General features: G+C 41.1%; 1 protein-coding gene across 1 annotated transcript in view; it reads left to right on the forward strand.

The window, feature by feature from the left end:
- Positions 1 to 409: 409 nt before the first annotated feature.
- LOC143737026 (uncharacterized) overlaps positions 410 to 17,765 on the forward strand; it is a 29,641-nt gene continuing 12,285 nt past the window's right edge. The window contains exons 1-2 of the mRNA XM_077227930.1: positions 410 to 497; positions 1,945 to 2,310. Of these exons, the coding sequence (XP_077084045.1) occupies positions 455 to 497; positions 1,945 to 2,310 (409 nt within the window). The 5' untranslated portion in view covers positions 410 to 454. The remainder of the gene's footprint in view (positions 498 to 1,944; positions 2,311 to 17,765) is intronic.

The following is a 17,765-nucleotide window of genomic DNA, read 5'->3' on the forward strand; positions in this document are numbered from 1 at the left end:
ACATATTTAACATTATGACTTCTAATTGATTTTCTGTAAAAAAAAAATGCATAAAACTACAAAGTAAAGGACACAAAAAAGTAATAAAAAAATAAAATGTATAATTGCAACTTTATCTATCTTGATTAAGGTGGTAAAAACAAAACTAGCTGGAATGAAAATATGATTTAAGGATTTTACAGTTTTAAAAGATTAAACAGCAGAAAGAAAATATTTCAACATTGAGGTGCGGTTCGACATCTGTTTTTTTGTCAAGGCATGATATCTCATTCTCTCATTAGGAACGTTTTAAATATTGCACAATGGCATCTTTGAGGTATTGTGTGTGTATGTGGGGGGAGGAATTCTCCCGAAACTTGATAAGTTGTTTTTGGATATGTTTGGAAGTATTAACACATGTCCTGGACCTCTGCATTGTGTTTTGTGTTTAAGCAGACTCAGTATTACAGGAGCGATGCTGCTGTTGCTGTGGATAGCGTTATTTCTCACATGGCCTGGTATAACACACTCTTAACCTCTAATATTCTGAATCGTACAAATCCTGCCAGAAATATGTCCAGAGCTGCGTCTTCCAAAAGCATTATAAACCTGATTGTAGAGACCTGGGGACAATATTTCAACAATCTATAGGCTTACAACACTTCTGAGAAATGCATTAAAAAAATATATAAATAATAAAAAATAAAAAAAATAATAAAAAAAAATATATATACAGTATATTGGTAAAACTTTACAATAAAGTTTCATTTGTTAACATTAGGACACTACATTAGTTAACATGAACCAACAATAAAGAATACTTTACTACATACTACTGCACCATTTATTAATCTTAGTTAATGCTAATCTCAACATTTACAAATGAATTTTCAAATTCAAAAGTTGTGTCTGATTAGTTAATGCACTATGAACTAACATGAACATTAATATTTTTTTATTAACTAACATTAACAAAGGTAAAAATACTTATGTTAGCCACAAGTATAATACTTTATGTTGGCCAATGCATTTAACTAAAGTTAGCAAATGAGCAGAGCCGTGGCGAGGCCAGAAATCTCTGAGTGGGTGAGTGGACCTTGGTGAAATAGGTGGACCTCTAATTTGTGTGTGTACACACGCAAACACGCAAGCAAGCAAGCATGCACGCACGCACGCACACACACACACACACACACACACACACACGCACACACACACACACACACGCACGCACACACACGCGCACACACGCACACACACGCAAACCCACCCACCCACTCAGTCAGGACCATAGTTGTCTGGGACAAAAACAATAGGAGCTTTAGAGCTTTTAAATAAAAAAACTTGAATACTGCTAGAATATTTAACTGGAATACTTAATAATAATTAGACCTATTGTTGAATTAAATAGCTACAAAACAGACCCGAAATGCCATATGGTACTCAAATCATTTAATATGTTCATTAAGTAAGAACCTTCCAAACAAAGCGATGCTCTAGGATGAATCGGACTTTCCAAAACTATATGTGTGAGAGAGAGGACTGTTTAAGACGAATCGATTCAATAGAATTAATCATATTTGCCAACGCTATATACGCTATTTAGTTTACCTCTGCTTGTTCGACAGTATACAAATATGACATTAAAAACAGAGATCGCTGCGTTTTCGAACTAATCGTTGGAAAAGTTGGAAAGCAGAGCTCCTCTCAAAGCTATTCTTATATAAGTGCAAAACCCTTTAAAACAGGCTTTATTCACTTATTGGGGTTAAATGTGACCTTGACCTATTTTTGAGAAATTCAGGGTGAACTATAGATCATATAATCTCACAAAAATAATATATTATTGGTTCAATTTTCTATCACGTGCGAGACAAAATTCCCATTCATTCTCTTTTTCCAGATATAAAAGCATGATTTGTATGATTTAATCACAATGTCTCACAGATATAATCTTTTTTCAAGGCACATTCAGCTTCACGATCCACAACATTAAGGAAGACCTGTGTCTAGAGGACTCAGCTGAAGGAGGAGTTGAGTTAAAGACATGTAGTCTGGACTCAGTCCTGCAGCAGTGGATGTGGACCGATCACTGGTTCCTAATGAACACAGGCACCCTGAGGTGTCTCTCTTCCATCCACAGCGACCCAGTCCAGACTGTCAGCTGTGATTCTGGTCAACATGTCAAATGGCAGTGCAAAGTTCAACAGCTCACCAGCCTGAAAAATGCCCTGGCGTCGAGCTCAGAGAGAGGAAATCTCAAACTCAACAGGGGTGAACACAACATCTGGAAATCTCTGGATGCGGCTGTCATCTGCCAGAACAAACTGAGTGAGTAGAAGCCGAAAAAACATCTGAATTATTTGATTCTTTTTTTGAATTATGTGTCTACGTTGTCACGTTCATTTTATCTGGGTTGACAGACATACACTCCCAAATCTGCATTTATTTGATAAAAAATATTAATATATTATTAATAATAATTAATTAATTCATATTAAGAATATAATAAGAATTTGTTCATAATTTTTCAGCATCATTACTCCAGTCTTCAGTGTCACATGATCCTTCAAAAATCATTCTAATATGCTGATTTGCTGCTCAAGAAACAATTCTGATTATTATCAATGTTGAAAACCTCTGTTGCTTAATATTTCAAACCATTAAATATTTTTCATTATGTGATGAATAGAAAGTTCAAAGGAACAACATTTATTTAGAAATATTTTGTAATATTACAATTGTCTTTACTGTCACTTTTGATTGATGTATCATTGATCAATATATATATATATATATATATATATATATATATATATATATATAGGCCTATTGTCACATGCCTGTCCTGTCTTGTGTTGCACATGGGTGTTTTGTTATTGTGGGCCATGTGCTCTTGTCCTTGTCTGATCCCTCCCCCTCGTTACCTGATTATTGTTTGAGTTCTTCCACCTGTCCCCTCTTGATTTGTTCCCTTCTTAAGTCTCCTCTTGTTTGCAGTCTTTGTCGGATCGTTGTCTAATGTTTTGTATACGTCTCCTGGTTTCCCGTGACCTCCGGTATGTTTGATTTTGAAGTTGTTGTTTTGTTTTACATTATGTTTTTCCCCCTTGTGGGTTTTTGTTTTACTTTATGTTTCTTTTATTAAATAAATCACTATTCTTTTGCAATTGAGTCCTCACCTAGTTTTCTTTAGTTGTCACGTGACATAACTGTAACCCGTGTCGTGGCAAGTGTGTTACCCTCACTCTCCTCAGTAAAAGACACAGAGGGAAGTGAAAGAAGACACTGCTTCAATCTATGGACCAGCGATCAGAAGACCAGAATTCGCTCAAGAGACTGTGTTAGCAGCAAAGAAGCACAGGGACACACTGTTTGAGTTAGAAAAACAGGTACGATATATTTAAAAGGAATAACAAGCAATTAAGGGAAAAAAAAGAAAATGTTCAAAAAGACAATAAAATTAAATTATTACCACATCACATAAAAGAAAATAAACCAGAAATAAATAAACTCTTATTTGAATCCTAATTGTAACCTTTTATTCTTTCTTTTTATCTACTATAATTTATACTTTCTATTTAGTTTTAAATCTAATTTCACCTAATTAGCTTTTATTTTGGTATAAGTAAGATATAAGGTTTCTTTAGTTATTTGAATTATTCCTAATTTGACTTATTTATATTAAGAATACTTTTCTCCTCTGGTCTGATTTAAATGTAACTTTTCAATTTCAACCTTTCAAATTACCTTTCAGTTCACTCTTATTACCCAAAAATAGAAATTATGAACACTTAATAGACAAATCAAAAGAAATAAATCACAATAGAATTGAAACAAAATAACAATAAAGAAAATAAATCACCGTCCAATTATCTCAGTGTTCACAGAAATCTCAATGTGATATGAGATTTTATCTCAGTTCTCAGCTCCAGTTCGATGTTCCTTCACGAGATCCTTCTTCCGCAACTCAAGTTAACTCACAGTTCAATAGCAACAGGAAGAGAAAACCTGTACTCAATCCTACCACAATATTCACAGTTCGATTCGCAGTTCGATCCTTATTTGGGCATGGCTCGCCAGTTCCTGCTTGCACCAACTCTCGAACTTTCGCTGTGAAGCAGGGACATCTCACGTGCAGCTTTCTCGATTCTCGTTCAGCATCCAAACTCAGCAAATAGAAAATATCAGACAAAACCAAAAGAAAATCCAGAAAGGATATAAAAAGAAATGGAAAGCCCAAGGGGGGGAAAGAAAAAAAACCCAACCTTGAAAAAACAAGGCCAAAAGTACAATTAGGCACTTTTCTCAAAAATACACATATTACCACACTTAATATCAATATATTCAACTATTAACATTTCAAACTTCACTTTTCATATAATGTTAACACATTAACTTCTCATTTATTTTCAAAAAACAGGATTTCAAATGACGCGCTAGGCCACATCTGCTCAATTTTCACGTGCGTCACACTCATCCGTTAGCTCAAACTCAGTTATTCGACGAAAACTACAAATTTACATTTCACAAATCATCAAAAATAACTTCTCCCTTTATAATATCACTTATTTAACACATTTATGAAGAAATCTTCTATTATTTTTCCCTTTTTTTACAGAAGGTTGACTCTTACATAAATTTAGCTAAATATAACACACATATTTGGCATTTGAACACATTTTATCGGATATTTATACATAAGAACCTTGGTAATAACAATAAAACGAAAACTTCACTTACCAAGAGTACTTCTAATATCAATTAGAAAAAGTTCGCGGCAGCTCTCTCAGCTTTAGGCCCGTACTTCAATGCACGTACAAAAGCTAGTTTCACTTTTACTCAAAATCAATCAATCACAGCATCAAGTTCTGTTTCTATTTCTCAAAATCTTTATGTTCTATATCTCTAAATTTCTCTAAACAAACTACTAGCTCGCTCAGTCTAATTCTTTCTCTTCTCAGATCGCGCTCAGTGCTTCTTTCTCCGTGCTTCTCTCGGAAAAAAAAATGATCATTGCATCATCTCTCGACTCCGATGACTCCACCCACTAAGGCGGCCAACTCTGATTCGTCTATTAGGACCAATCATTGTCTCATTTAATCAAATCACTCTTCTCTAATTTATGTATTCTTGTTTTCTCTTTTCTTTACAGATATTTAATAAAATAACTGTTTATTCACATAAGTGTCAGTTTCTTTCTTTTCTATTTCAAAAAATAAAACATCTTTAGTAACCTGGGTTACACCCTCCCCTCTTGAATACATGCACGTCCCGCTGCATCTACACATTTTTGGGATTGAATCAAAACCACAGGTACATCAACAGAAGAAGCGTTTACTTCCTCTAAGGCAGTACTGAATGCCACACTTAGACCTTGCAACAGAGATTGAATCACTACGGTAAGTGGGTTCCCTAACTGGGGATATTCAAGCCTTTTTGCAGGTTTTCGCTCTCTCTGCGAACGTCTGGGAATAGTTCCTTCTTCAAACTCTGTGTCGTTCTCTCGTTCACTTTGATCAAGTTCAACATCTCCAGCTTCAATCAAAACTGGACTCTCTTCATTTCTGTTCTCACCTTCACAACCAATTTCTGTTTCAGCTCCCTGGGAAGGAAACTCAGAACAGGGATCAATTTCTGGATCTTCTCTCACTGGAATCTCTAAATCAACACGAACAGGTTCTATCTCAACAGAAGGAGCTTCTGCTTCTCCAGATTCAGGTAAGTTCTCTCTCACAGGTTCATCCACAGTTAAGTCAACAGGGACGTTACAAGGATTTCGACAAGGCAAGTGCTCGGGGCTCACCAAAACTCGGGTTTCAAAATCAATTGTATCCCTAAATGCAGGATTAATGAATCGATCAGTGTCAGACTCATATTCACACTCAGATTCTGGCTCTTGTGAATCATTATCATCTGCACAGGCTCTAGTTCTGGGCCTGCGACCCCTTTGCTTAGGCTGTTTCTCATGTTGACTCGGCTGCAAAAATCCACAAGGTAACAACAAGTCACGATGTAATGTCCTGAGGGGACCACTCTGCCCAACTGGTCGGACAGTGTACACCGGTAAATCTCCCGCTCTCCTAACTACTTCTTGAACTCCTTGCTCCCACTTGTCTGCGAGCTTGTGCTTTCCTCGCAGCCTAACATTGCGCACAAGAACTCTGTCACCCTCTTCCAAGGTTGAATCAACCACACGTTTATCAAACCTTCCCTTGTTGCGCTTTGCTATCTTAGCAGAATTCTTCTTAGCTATTTCATAGCTCTCTCGCAACCGTTCTTTCAAATCTTTAACGTACTGAGAGTGAGATTTAGCTGGAGATTCTGCTGGCAATCCAAAAGCTAAATCTACAGGCAAACGAGGAAGACGTCCAAACATAAGCTCGTAAGGAGCATACCCTGTTGTATCATTACGCGTACAATTGTATGCATGTACCAAGGGCTTTACAAACTCCTTCCACCTAGACTTCTTCTCATTCTCTAGCGTTCCCAACATTTGGAGAAGCGTCCGGTTAAAACGCTCTACCGGGTTACCCCTGGGGTGATAAGGCGTAGTACGAATCTTGTGAATACCCGCTACATGACACAACTCTTTTATTGTACGGGATTCAAAATCGGGTCCTTGGTCACTATGTAGCTTTTCGGGAAACCCATAATGTACCAGGAAATTTTCCCACAGACACTTCGCAACTGTACGAGCCGTTTGATTCTGGGTCGGTACTGCTACGGCGTATTTCGTGAAATGATCCGTAATAACCAATATGTTACTGGTATTACTGCGGTCTGGCTCTAATGACAAGAAGTCCATACAGACCAATTCCAAGGGTCTACTGGTTTGAATGTTAACCAGGGGAGCGGCTCTGTCTGGAGGTCTTTTTCTACGCACGCAACGTTCACACGTCTTGATCTTCTTCTCCACGGCTTGGGACATTCTTGGCCAAAAGAATCTGGACCTCACTAAGTCTAAAGTCCTCTCAATACCTAAGTGCCCCATATCATCGTGAAGACTACGCAACACCATGTCTCTTAGTCCAACTGGCAACACTAACTGATAGTGAGAGACTCCGTTCTCTTGCTTCTTCCTATACAACACTCCGTTCTTCAACTCAAATCGACTCCATTCTCTCAACCACAATGCTAAATCAGATGGCTGACCCCTCAGAGTACCTGGCTTAGTTCCATTTCTCATCCACTCAACTATCACCTTGAGCTCTGGATCCTTCTCTTGCCATTCTGCCAATGCTGCCTCCGAGAGATTGGGAAGAACAGGCAACCCATGCTCAGTCTCATGTTGCAACTCCTTCGGCAAAGCATTAACACAATGAGCGAGAGACTCAACTAATGTAATAGAAGGGTGTGTCAAACTGAGACTTTCAGGTGAACTAATCACCTGATGCCTTTCACATATAGCTTTCACTACATCAGCCATGAGAACATCAGACTTGTTTTCAGGATCTGCAAGGTGATGAAGCGTAAACTTCTCAATTCTTTCTCGTTCTTTCTGAGAGACCAAATCATCTAAAGGCTCACCATGTGGACGCCGGGAAAGACCGTCCGCATCCTGATTCTGGCTCCCAGCCCTATATTGGAGCTTGAAAGTGTAGGTCGACAAACTAGACAGCCAACGGTAGCTGGTAGCATCAAGTTTCGCAGATGTTAAAACGTACGTCAAAGGATTACTGTCTGTTACAACAGTGAAGTCTGTACCATACAAATAATCACTAAACTTAGCTGTGACAGCCCACTTCAATGCAAGAAATTCCAACTTATGGGCCGGATATTTAGCCTCACTTTTTGTCAATCCCCTACTGGCGAACGCTATCACTCGCATCTGCCCGTCCTGCTCCTGGTACAATGCCGCACCCAGCCCCGTAGTACTAGCATCAGTGTGAAGCGTATACGGAAGTCTGGGGTCAGCAAAGCCCAGGACAGGAGCAGAGGTCAACTTTGAAATAACATCATCAAACGCATTCTGACATGCATCCGTCCATCGATCACCAAACTGCTCTTTCGTGTTAAAATACTCGCCCCCCTCTCGTTTCCCACTGCGGCCCCTGCGAAGTGGAGGGTACCCCTCAGTGAGTCCCGTAAGAGGTTTGACTATTTTCGAGTAGTCACTCACGAACCTCCTATAGTACCCTGCGAAGCCTAAGAAAGCTCTTAACTCTTTCAAGTTGGTAGGTCTCGGCCAAGTCTTTAAAGCTTCGACCTTAACTGGGTCGGTCTTTACTCCGTCCTTTGAAACAACATGCCCCAAATACTTGACTGATGTCTGAAAGAAACGGCATTTTTCAGGCGCTAGCTTTAACCCGTACTCCTTAAGCCGGTTTAGGACCTGTACCAACCGCGACTCATGTTCTTCTAAAGTCTTTGAAAAGACAATCAAGTCATCAATGAAAACTAAGACCTGCTTCCTATGGAGATCACCCATACACCGCTCCATTAACCTCTGGAATGTACTAGGCGCATTTGTGATTCCCTGAGGCATCCTATTGAATTCCCAGAAGCCTAGGGGACATACGAAAGCAGTCTTACACTTATCAGCTTCATCCATTTCGATCTGGTAGAATCCAGACTTCAGATCAAGTACCGAGAACCATTTGGAACCAGTAAGCACAGAAAAGACCTCCTCTAGATTAGGTAGCGCGTAAGCATCCTTAATCGTTTGAGAGTTCAACTTCCGAAAGTCGATGCAGAGCCGAACCGAACCATCTTTCTTCCGGACCACCACTATGGGCGAAGAAAAGGAAGACTCGGACTCGCGAATGACTCCGGCAGAAATCAATTCCTGAAGATGCTTTCGAACGGCATCGATGTCTTGAGGGTGAATTGGACGCGCCCTATGCTTAAAGGGTGTCTCATCTGTCAATCTAATCTGGTGCTTCACTTGACTTGTACAACCGAAGTCAAGATCATGCAAAGAGAAAACTTCAGGCATGGAATTTAGCCGGTTCGAAATTCGCTCTTTCCAATGTGAAGGCAAAGGAGAATCTCCAAAGTCAAAGGTAAGGTTGGCAGAGGTAGGTGCTGATGACTCTACTCCGCAATAACTCTTGGTGCTCTCTATCACTTTCTCTACAGCGTGGATCTCTGCAAGTATAGCTTTAGGAGGAATCGTTATATCAGTCCGAGTGTCATTCTTGAGCAGAACTGACAGCTGGGAGGATCGTCTGGATGGCAAAGTGTGTACACAACTCGCCACCGAAAGACCGCTGAACGCTGGGGTTGAAGGCGGTTCAAGAGCTATCAATTTCTCTAAGCAAGGTTCCCGAAGCTGAACATAACCATTCAAGACTACTGTGTTCCCGGCAGGCACAACCTCGGGTATACTTCCCATCAACTTCACATGTCCTAACGGTTCACTGCCAGCTTGTCTCCATCTCGCTTCAAGAACTCTAAGCACTGCTTGATACCCGTGAAAGTCTGAACAAGGATTGTTCTGTTTCTCGTTGATACAGTGACCATAAAGCACATCCAATGAGTTGGTACCTACTAGAACTTGCGACAGACTCTTGAGATCCGGAACTACCAAAGCTAAGGTAGGGATTTCAACTTCTGCACCCACAAACTCTTTCGGAAACTTCAAGACCAACTCTATGTACCCTAGATATGGAACTGCTTGTCCATTGGCCCCTTCTACCTCTAGTAGGTTTCCCAATGACTTCAACGAATGATCAGACAGATGCGACTTGTAAAACGACTGAGGAATGGTAGTAACCTGAGATCCTGTGTCTAGGAGACAACTAACTACTTTACCCCCAATAACAATCTGCGCTGTGCACTTTACTCCTACTAACCCCTCTGGCAGGTTCCTTAATGGTGATCTATTCTGGTTACTCGTGACGGCCGCTTGTCTATAATAGAGGATGACACGGGAGTGGATTTTCACTCCTGTCCCGTCCCACTCCCGTAGAAAGAAATCTTGTCCCGTCCCACTCCCAGACCAAAGTTTAAAAAATAATCCCATCCCATCCCGCTCCTGGTAAATTGACTCCCAATCCCATCCCGCTCCTGTTTAAACTGACTCCCGCTCCTGTACCGCTCCCATATACGGCAATTTTCGCTTGATGAACGAAGCGATGCTTGCCTGATTCTTTCCTGAATTTGCCTTGCAAGTGTGCTTCTTCCGACCGCTCGTCCCTGAATCACTTGCGTACTTGACTAAGACTAAGCATGTCTTACAAGCAGCGTACATTGTGCTATCACCGTCACATTCTACTCTCATAAACTTAATTAATATTTCAGACTTTCCGACCAGTTCTGTGAACTTAATAGACATGTCATTACTTCTGACTTTGCGCTGTAAATCATTTTTTGCCACATCGACTTCTCCGCGGCTGTTAGCTCCCTCCATCACTGCTCTTTGAATTTCGGCAGTAAGCCGTGACAAAAAGCACTGATGGCTTCTGGGACGGCTGGGTCGTGTAGTTATTTTTTAATTGCGTTACATTGTAGGCGTATTAAAAGGAAACTACAAAATGATGCATTTACTTTTTTCTTTTTTTGTCGTCTTTGCTATTGGTTGATTCCCGCTCCCGTCTGCTCCCGTTAACCATTTATCCTGTACCGTCCAAATCCCGTGATTGATAGCAAAGATGACTCCCATCCTGCAGGAATCCCACGGGAATCCCGTGACCCGTGGGATTCCCGAAAAAATGTCAGCCTCTAGTCTATAACACTTAGGGCGGTTCAAATTACACCTCGTCTCTGTATGCCCCGCTACAGAGACGTCCCTTGGTTTAAAGACAAGGAAGAATTCCCTTGCAGAGAGTCCCACTGGGCCTGCTGCTCTCTCAACTTACGACGCTTTTCTTCAACTCTCAAGGGGTTTGCTGGATTATCACAGGCAACAGCCAAATGACCATTCTCTCCGCATCGGAAGCAATATCCGGGACGAGGCCGATTGGTCATTGGTTGGGCCCTTCTAACATCTCGACCAGTATCTGTCTCTATTAAACTCTGAGGCGGAAAAACTCGAGGACTAGCAGTCACATGGGAGTGATCTCTAAAATTTCTCTGAGCAACATTCTGAGCTTGCAGTTCAGCTACCTGTCGTCGTAGGTTAGCGACTTCTAAGCTGTCTGAATCTTCACGTTTTGCTTCTTGAGTCATGGAAACTCGCATAGCGGCTATCTGAGCACGCAACTCTTCCACTACTTTTCTCAAAGCATCAAATTCTGTTTTCTCAGAACATCCGCTCTGGCGTTTCTGATCTGAATTTCCACCTAAAGTAACAAGTTGGGCCTGAGCTTCTGCAAGTTGCTTTCTTAGAGAATCTGTTTCAGAACTACTAGCATTTGGTGCTTCATGAGAATACACTGCCACTTGCTGGGTGGCAGCTCGAGGTTTCGGGTAAACAACAGGAGTTTTTGGCAACCCAAGGTGCTTTTTCATTCTTTCTTCTTTGGAAGTACGTTTACTCTCTTCTGTTCGAATTAACACAACCAACTCAGCGAAAGTGAGTGGCTGGGCTCCGCTTTTCCCTAACTGAAGGCTGTCAATGAGACCATTGTCCCAACATCCCCTTACAAATTGCTTCAAAAGACAACGGTCATGATCTTTCTCCGCGATGCCTCCCCTCTTAATCGTTGAACTCAGAAGAACTTGCAACCGGTGTAAGAAATCTGATGACTTTTCACCTTGGTTCTGCAAGGTGCCCATAAACTTGGCCAACAGTTCGTCACCATCCTCTACAGAACCATACACTGATTCTAGCAACTCAAGGTACACCGCAGGCAAAGCGGGAGGTCGTACATGCTTCACTACGTCTGCGGCAGGGGACAACAAGCTATCTAGGATCCTACGTACTCTTTGCAAATCGGAAATAGCCGGATCACTTAGCAGGAGTTCTACACTTACTCGCCAGGTGTCAAAGTCAGGTTCATTTGGAGGACGCGGGCACCTCCCTGAGAAATTCCTAAGACGGACTGACGTTTGCTGTAACATCGTAGCATCAGCCGACTTCACTATGTGCTCTACAACCATCTTCTGAACACCTGGTGGGTCTACAATGTTCATGGGGAAACCAGAACGAGTAGTCACTGTAACACCATCAACGGTGGTTTCTGGAAAGGCCATAGGGCCCGTCTGTCTCTTGATTGGGTTTTTGAATTCTAAATCTCGCATTTCTACTGTTTCTGCTTTCCTAGAATCATCACAGCTCACATTTCGCACTCTCTCTGGAGTACAGTTGGTAGAGTGAACTTCCTGGAGTTCATTCAACTCCTCCTGAAACACATTTGAAAGAGGTTTCTCACTGGTCGTCTGGTTACGGACACTAGCCAAAGCTCGTACTTGGAACATGACGCTTGGATTCGAAAGACTTCCCAAAGTTATGGGTAACATTGGCGCTAAGTCCAGCATTGCAGAGCTGTGAGCATATTCTACAACGGCATGCTGATGGAACTCAGACGTTTGATCGTCAATTATCAAATTACGTTTAACCGAGCCATACCTTTGCAAGAAAATACTCAGCTCATCATCCGTTTCGGTCAACGTGAGACCTTTGACAAGAAGCGCATTTGCTACGTCCACACTCTCTCTCTCAATGATTTCCATCGTCACAATGTAAGATCAACACTCTGAGAAAATTTCGGTTACTAATTAGCTCGTTTCCTACTACTATCCTTGTTGCTAAGCAACAGTCTCCTTGCTGGCTCGCCAACTTTCTGTAACCCGTGTCGTGGCAAGTGTGTTACCCTCACTCTCCTCAGTAAAAGACACAGAGGGAAGTGAAAGAAGACACTGCTTCAATCTATGGACCAGCGATCAGAAGACCAGAATTCGCTCAAGAGACTGTGTTAGCAGCAAAGAAGCACAGGGACACACTGTTTGAGTTAGAAAAACAGGTACGATATATTTAAAAGGAATAACAAGCAATTAAGGGAAAAAAAAGAAAATGTTCAAAAAGACAATAAAATTAAATTATTACCACATCACATAAAAGAAAATAAACCAGAAATAAATAAACTCTTATTTGAATCCTAATTGTAACCTTTTATTCTTTCTTTTTATCTACTATAATTTATACTTTCTATTTAGTTTTAAATCTAATTTCACCTAATTAGCTTTTATTTTGGTATAAGTAAGATATAAGGTTTCTTTAGTTATTTGAATTATTCCTAATTTGACTTATTTATATTAAGAATACTTTTCTCCTCTGGTCTGATTTAAATGTAACTTTTCAATTTCAACCTTTCAAATTACCTTTCAGTTCACTCTTATTACCCAAAAATAGAAATTATGAACACTTAATAGACAAATCAAAAGAAATAAATCACAATAGAATTGAAACAAAATAACAATAAAGAAAATAAATCACCGTCCAATTATCTCAGTGTTCACAGAAATCTCAATGTGATATGAGATTTTATCTCAGTTCTCAGCTCCAGTTCGATGTTCCTTCACGAGATCCTTCTTCCGCAACTCAAGTTAACTCACAGTTCAATAGCAACAGGAAGAGAAAACCTGTACTCAATCCTACCACAATATTCACAGTTCGATTCGCAGTTCGATCCTTATTTGGGCATGGCTCGCCAGTTCCTGCTTGCACCAACTCTCGAACTTTCGCTGTGAAGCAGGGACATCTCACGTGCAGCTTTCTCGATTCTCGTTCAGCATCCAAACTCAGCAAATAGAAAATATCAGACAAAACCAAAAGAAAATCCAGAAAGGATATAAAAAGAAATGGAAAGCCCAAGGGGGGGAAAGAAAAAAAACCCAACCTTGAAAAAACAAGGCCAAAAGTACAATTAGGCACTTTTCTCAAAAATACACATATTACCACACTTAATATCAATATATTCAACTATTAACATTTCAAACTTCACTTTTCATATAATGTTAACACATTAACTTCTCATTTATTTTCAAAAAACAGGATTTCAAATGACGCGCTAGGCCACATCTGCTCAATTTTCACGTGCGTCACACTCATCCGTTAGCTCAAACTCAGTTATTCGACGAAAACTACAAATTTACATTTCACAAATCATCAAAAATAACTTCTCCCTTTATAATATCACTTATTTAACACATTTATGAAGAAATCTTCTATTATTTTTCCCTTTTTTTACAGAAGGTTGACTCTTACATAAATTTAGCTAAATATAACACACATATTTGGCATTTGAACACATTTTATCGGATATTTATACATAAGAACCTTGGTAATAACAATAAAACGAAAACTTCACTTACCAAGAGTACTTCTAATATCAATTAGAAAAAGTTCGCGGCAGCTCTCTCAGCTTTAGGCCCGTACTTCAATGCACGTACAAAAGCTAGTTTCACTTTTACTCAAAATCAATCAATCACAGCATCAAGTTCTGTTTCTATTTCTCAAAATCTTTATGTTCTATATCTCTAAATTTCTCTAAACAAACTACTAGCTCGCTCAGTCTAATTCTTTCTCTTCTCAGATCGCGCTCAGTGCTTCTTTCTCCGTGCTTCTCTCGGAAAAAAAAATGATCATTGCATCATCTCTCGACTCCGATGACTCCACCCACTAAGGCGGCCAACTCTGATTCGTCTATTAGGACCAATCATTGTCTCATTTAATCAAATCACTCTTCTCTAATTTATGTATTCTTGTTTTCTCTTTTCTTTACAGATATTTAATAAAATAACTGTTTATTCACATAAGTGTCAGTTTCTTTCTTTTCTATTTCAAAAAATAAAACATCTTTAGTAACCTGGGTTACACCCTCCCCTCTTGAATACATGCACGTCCCGCTGCATCTACACATTTTTGGGATTGAATCAAAACCACAGGTACATCAACAGAAGAAGCGTTTACTTCCTCTAAGGCAGTACTGAATGCCACACTTAGACCTTGCAACAGAGATTGAATCACTACGGTAAGTGGGTTCCCTAACTGGGGATATTCAAGCCTTTTTGCAGGTTTTCGCTCTCTCTGCGAACGTCTGGGAATAGTTCCTTCTTCAAACTCTGTGTCGTTCTCTCGTTCACTTTGATCAAGTTCAACATCTCCAGCTTCAATCAAAACTGGACTCTCTTCATTTCTGTTCTCACCTTCACAACCAATTTCTGTTTCAGCTCCCTGGGAAGGAAACTCAGAACAGGGATCAATTTCTGGATCTTCTCTCACTGGAATCTCTAAATCAACACGAACAGGTTCTATCTCAACAGAAGGAGCTTCTGCTTCTCCAGATTCAGGTAAGTTCTCTCTCACAGGTTCATCCACAGTTAAGTCAACAGGGACGTTACAAGGATTTCGACAAGGCAAGTGCTCGGGGCTCACCAAAACTCGGGTTTCAAAATCAATTGTATCCCTAAATGCAGGATTAATGAATCGATCAGTGTCAGACTCATATTCACACTCAGATTCTGGCTCTTGTGAATCATTATCATCTGCACAGGCTCTAGTTCTGGGCCTGCGACCCCTTTGCTTAGGCTGTTTCTCATGTTGACTCGGCTGCAAAAATCCACAAGGTAACAACAAGTCACGATGTAATGTCCTGAGGGGACCACTCTGCCCAACTGGTCGGACAGTGTACACCGGTAAATCTCCCGCTCTCCTAACTACTTCTTGAACTCCTTGCTCCCACTTGTCTGCGAGCTTGTGCTTTCCTCGCAGCCTAACATTGCGCACAAGAACTCTGTCACCCTCTTCCAAGGTTGAATCAACCACACGTTTATCAAACCTTCCCTTGTTGCGCTTTGCTATCTTAGCAGAATTCTTCTTAGCTATTTCATAGCTCTCTCGCAACCGTTCTTTCAAATCTTTAACGTACTGAGAGTGAGATTTAGCTGGAGATTCTGCTGGCAATCCAAAAGCTAAATCTACAGGCAAACGAGGAAGACGTCCAAACATAAGCTCGTAAGGAGCATACCCTGTTGTATCATTACGCGTACAATTGTATGCATGTACCAAGGGCTTTACAAACTCCTTCCACCTAGACTTCTTCTCATTCTCTAGCGTTCCCAACATTTGGAGAAGCGTCCGGTTAAAACGCTCTACCGGGTTACCCCTGGGGTGATAAGGCGTAGTACGAATCTTGTGAATACCCGCTACATGACACAACTCTTTTATTGTACGGGATTCAAAATCGGGTCCTTGGTCACTATGTAGCTTTTCGGGAAACCCATAATGTACCAGGAAATTTTCCCACAGACACTTCGCAACTGTACGAGCCGTTTGATTCTGGGTCGGTACTGCTACGGCGTATTTCGTGAAATGATCCGTAATAACCAATATGTTACTGGTATTACTGCGGTCTGGCTCTAATGACAAGAAGTCCATACAGACCAATTCCAAGGGTCTACTGGTTTGAATGTTAACCAGGGGAGCGGCTCTGTCTGGAGGTCTTTTTCTACGCACGCAACGTTCACACGTCTTGATCTTCTTCTCCACGGCTTGGGACATTCTTGGCCAAAAGAATCTGGACCTCACTAAGTCTAAAGTCCTCTCAATACCTAAGTGCCCCATATCATCGTGAAGACTACGCAACACCATGTCTCTTAGTCCAACTGGCAACACTAACTGATAGTGAGAGACTCCGTTCTCTTGCTTCTTCCTATACAACACTCCGTTCTTCAACTCAAATCGACTCCATTCTCTCAACCACAATGCTAAATCAGATGGCTGACCCCTCAGAGTACCTGGCTTAGTTCCATTTCTCATCCACTCAACTATCACCTTGAGCTCTGGATCCTTCTCTTGCCATTCTGCCAATGCTGCCTCCGAGAGATTGGGAAGAACAGGCAACCCATGCTCAGTCTCATGTTGCAACTCCTTCGGCAAAGCATTAACACAATGAGCGAGAGACTCAACTAATGTAATAGAAGGGTGTGTCAAACTGAGACTTTCAGGTGAACTAATCACCTGATGCCTTTCACATATAGCTTTCACTACATCAGCCATGAGAACATCAGACTTGTTTTCAGGATCTGCAAGGTGATGAAGCGTAAACTTCTCAATTCTTTCTCGTTCTTTCTGAGAGACCAAATCATCTAAAGGCTCACCATGTGGACGCCGGGAAAGACCGTCCGCATCCTGATTCTGGCTCCCAGCCCTATATTGGAGCTTGAAAGTGTAGGTCGACAAACTAGACAGCCAACGGTAGCTGGTAGCATCAAGTTTCGCAGATGTTAAAACGTACGTCAAAGGATTACTGTCTGTTACAACAGTGAAGTCTGTACCATACAAATAATCACTAAACTTAGCTGTGACAGCCCACTTCAATGCAAGAAATTCCAACTTATGGGCCGGATATTTAGCCTCACTTTTTGTCAATCCCCTACTGGCGAACGCTATCACTCGCATCTGCCCGTCCTGCTCCTGGTACAATGCCGCACCCAGCCCCGTAGTACTAGCATCAGTGTGAAGCGTATACGGAAGTCTGGGGTCAGCAAAGCCCAGGACAGGAGCAGAGGTCAACTTTGAAATAACATCATCAAACGCATTCTGACATGCATCCGTCCATCGATCACCAAACTGCTCTTTCGTGTTAAAATACTCGCCCCCCTCTCGTTTCCCACTGCGGCCCCTGCGAAGTGGAGGGTACCCCTCAGTGAGTCCCGTAAGAGGTTTGACTATTTTCGAGTAGTCACTCACGAACCTCCTATAGTACCCTGCGAAGCCTAAGAAAGCTCTTAACTCTTTCAAGTTGGTAGGTCTCGGCCAAGTCTTTAAAGCTTCGACCTTAACTGGGTCGGTCTTTACTCCGTCCTTTGAAACAACATGCCCCAAATACTTGACTGATGTCTGAAAGAAACGGCATTTTTCAGGCGCTAGCTTTAACCCGTACTCCTTAAGCCGGTTT

The sequence above is a fragment of the Siphateles boraxobius genome, unplaced genomic scaffold, assembly GCF_051911475.1.
Source record: "Siphateles boraxobius isolate OS27281-9 unplaced genomic scaffold, OSU_SipBor_1 130, whole genome shotgun sequence".
Taxonomy (NCBI): domain Eukaryota; kingdom Metazoa; phylum Chordata; class Actinopteri; order Cypriniformes; family Leuciscidae; genus Siphateles; species Siphateles boraxobius.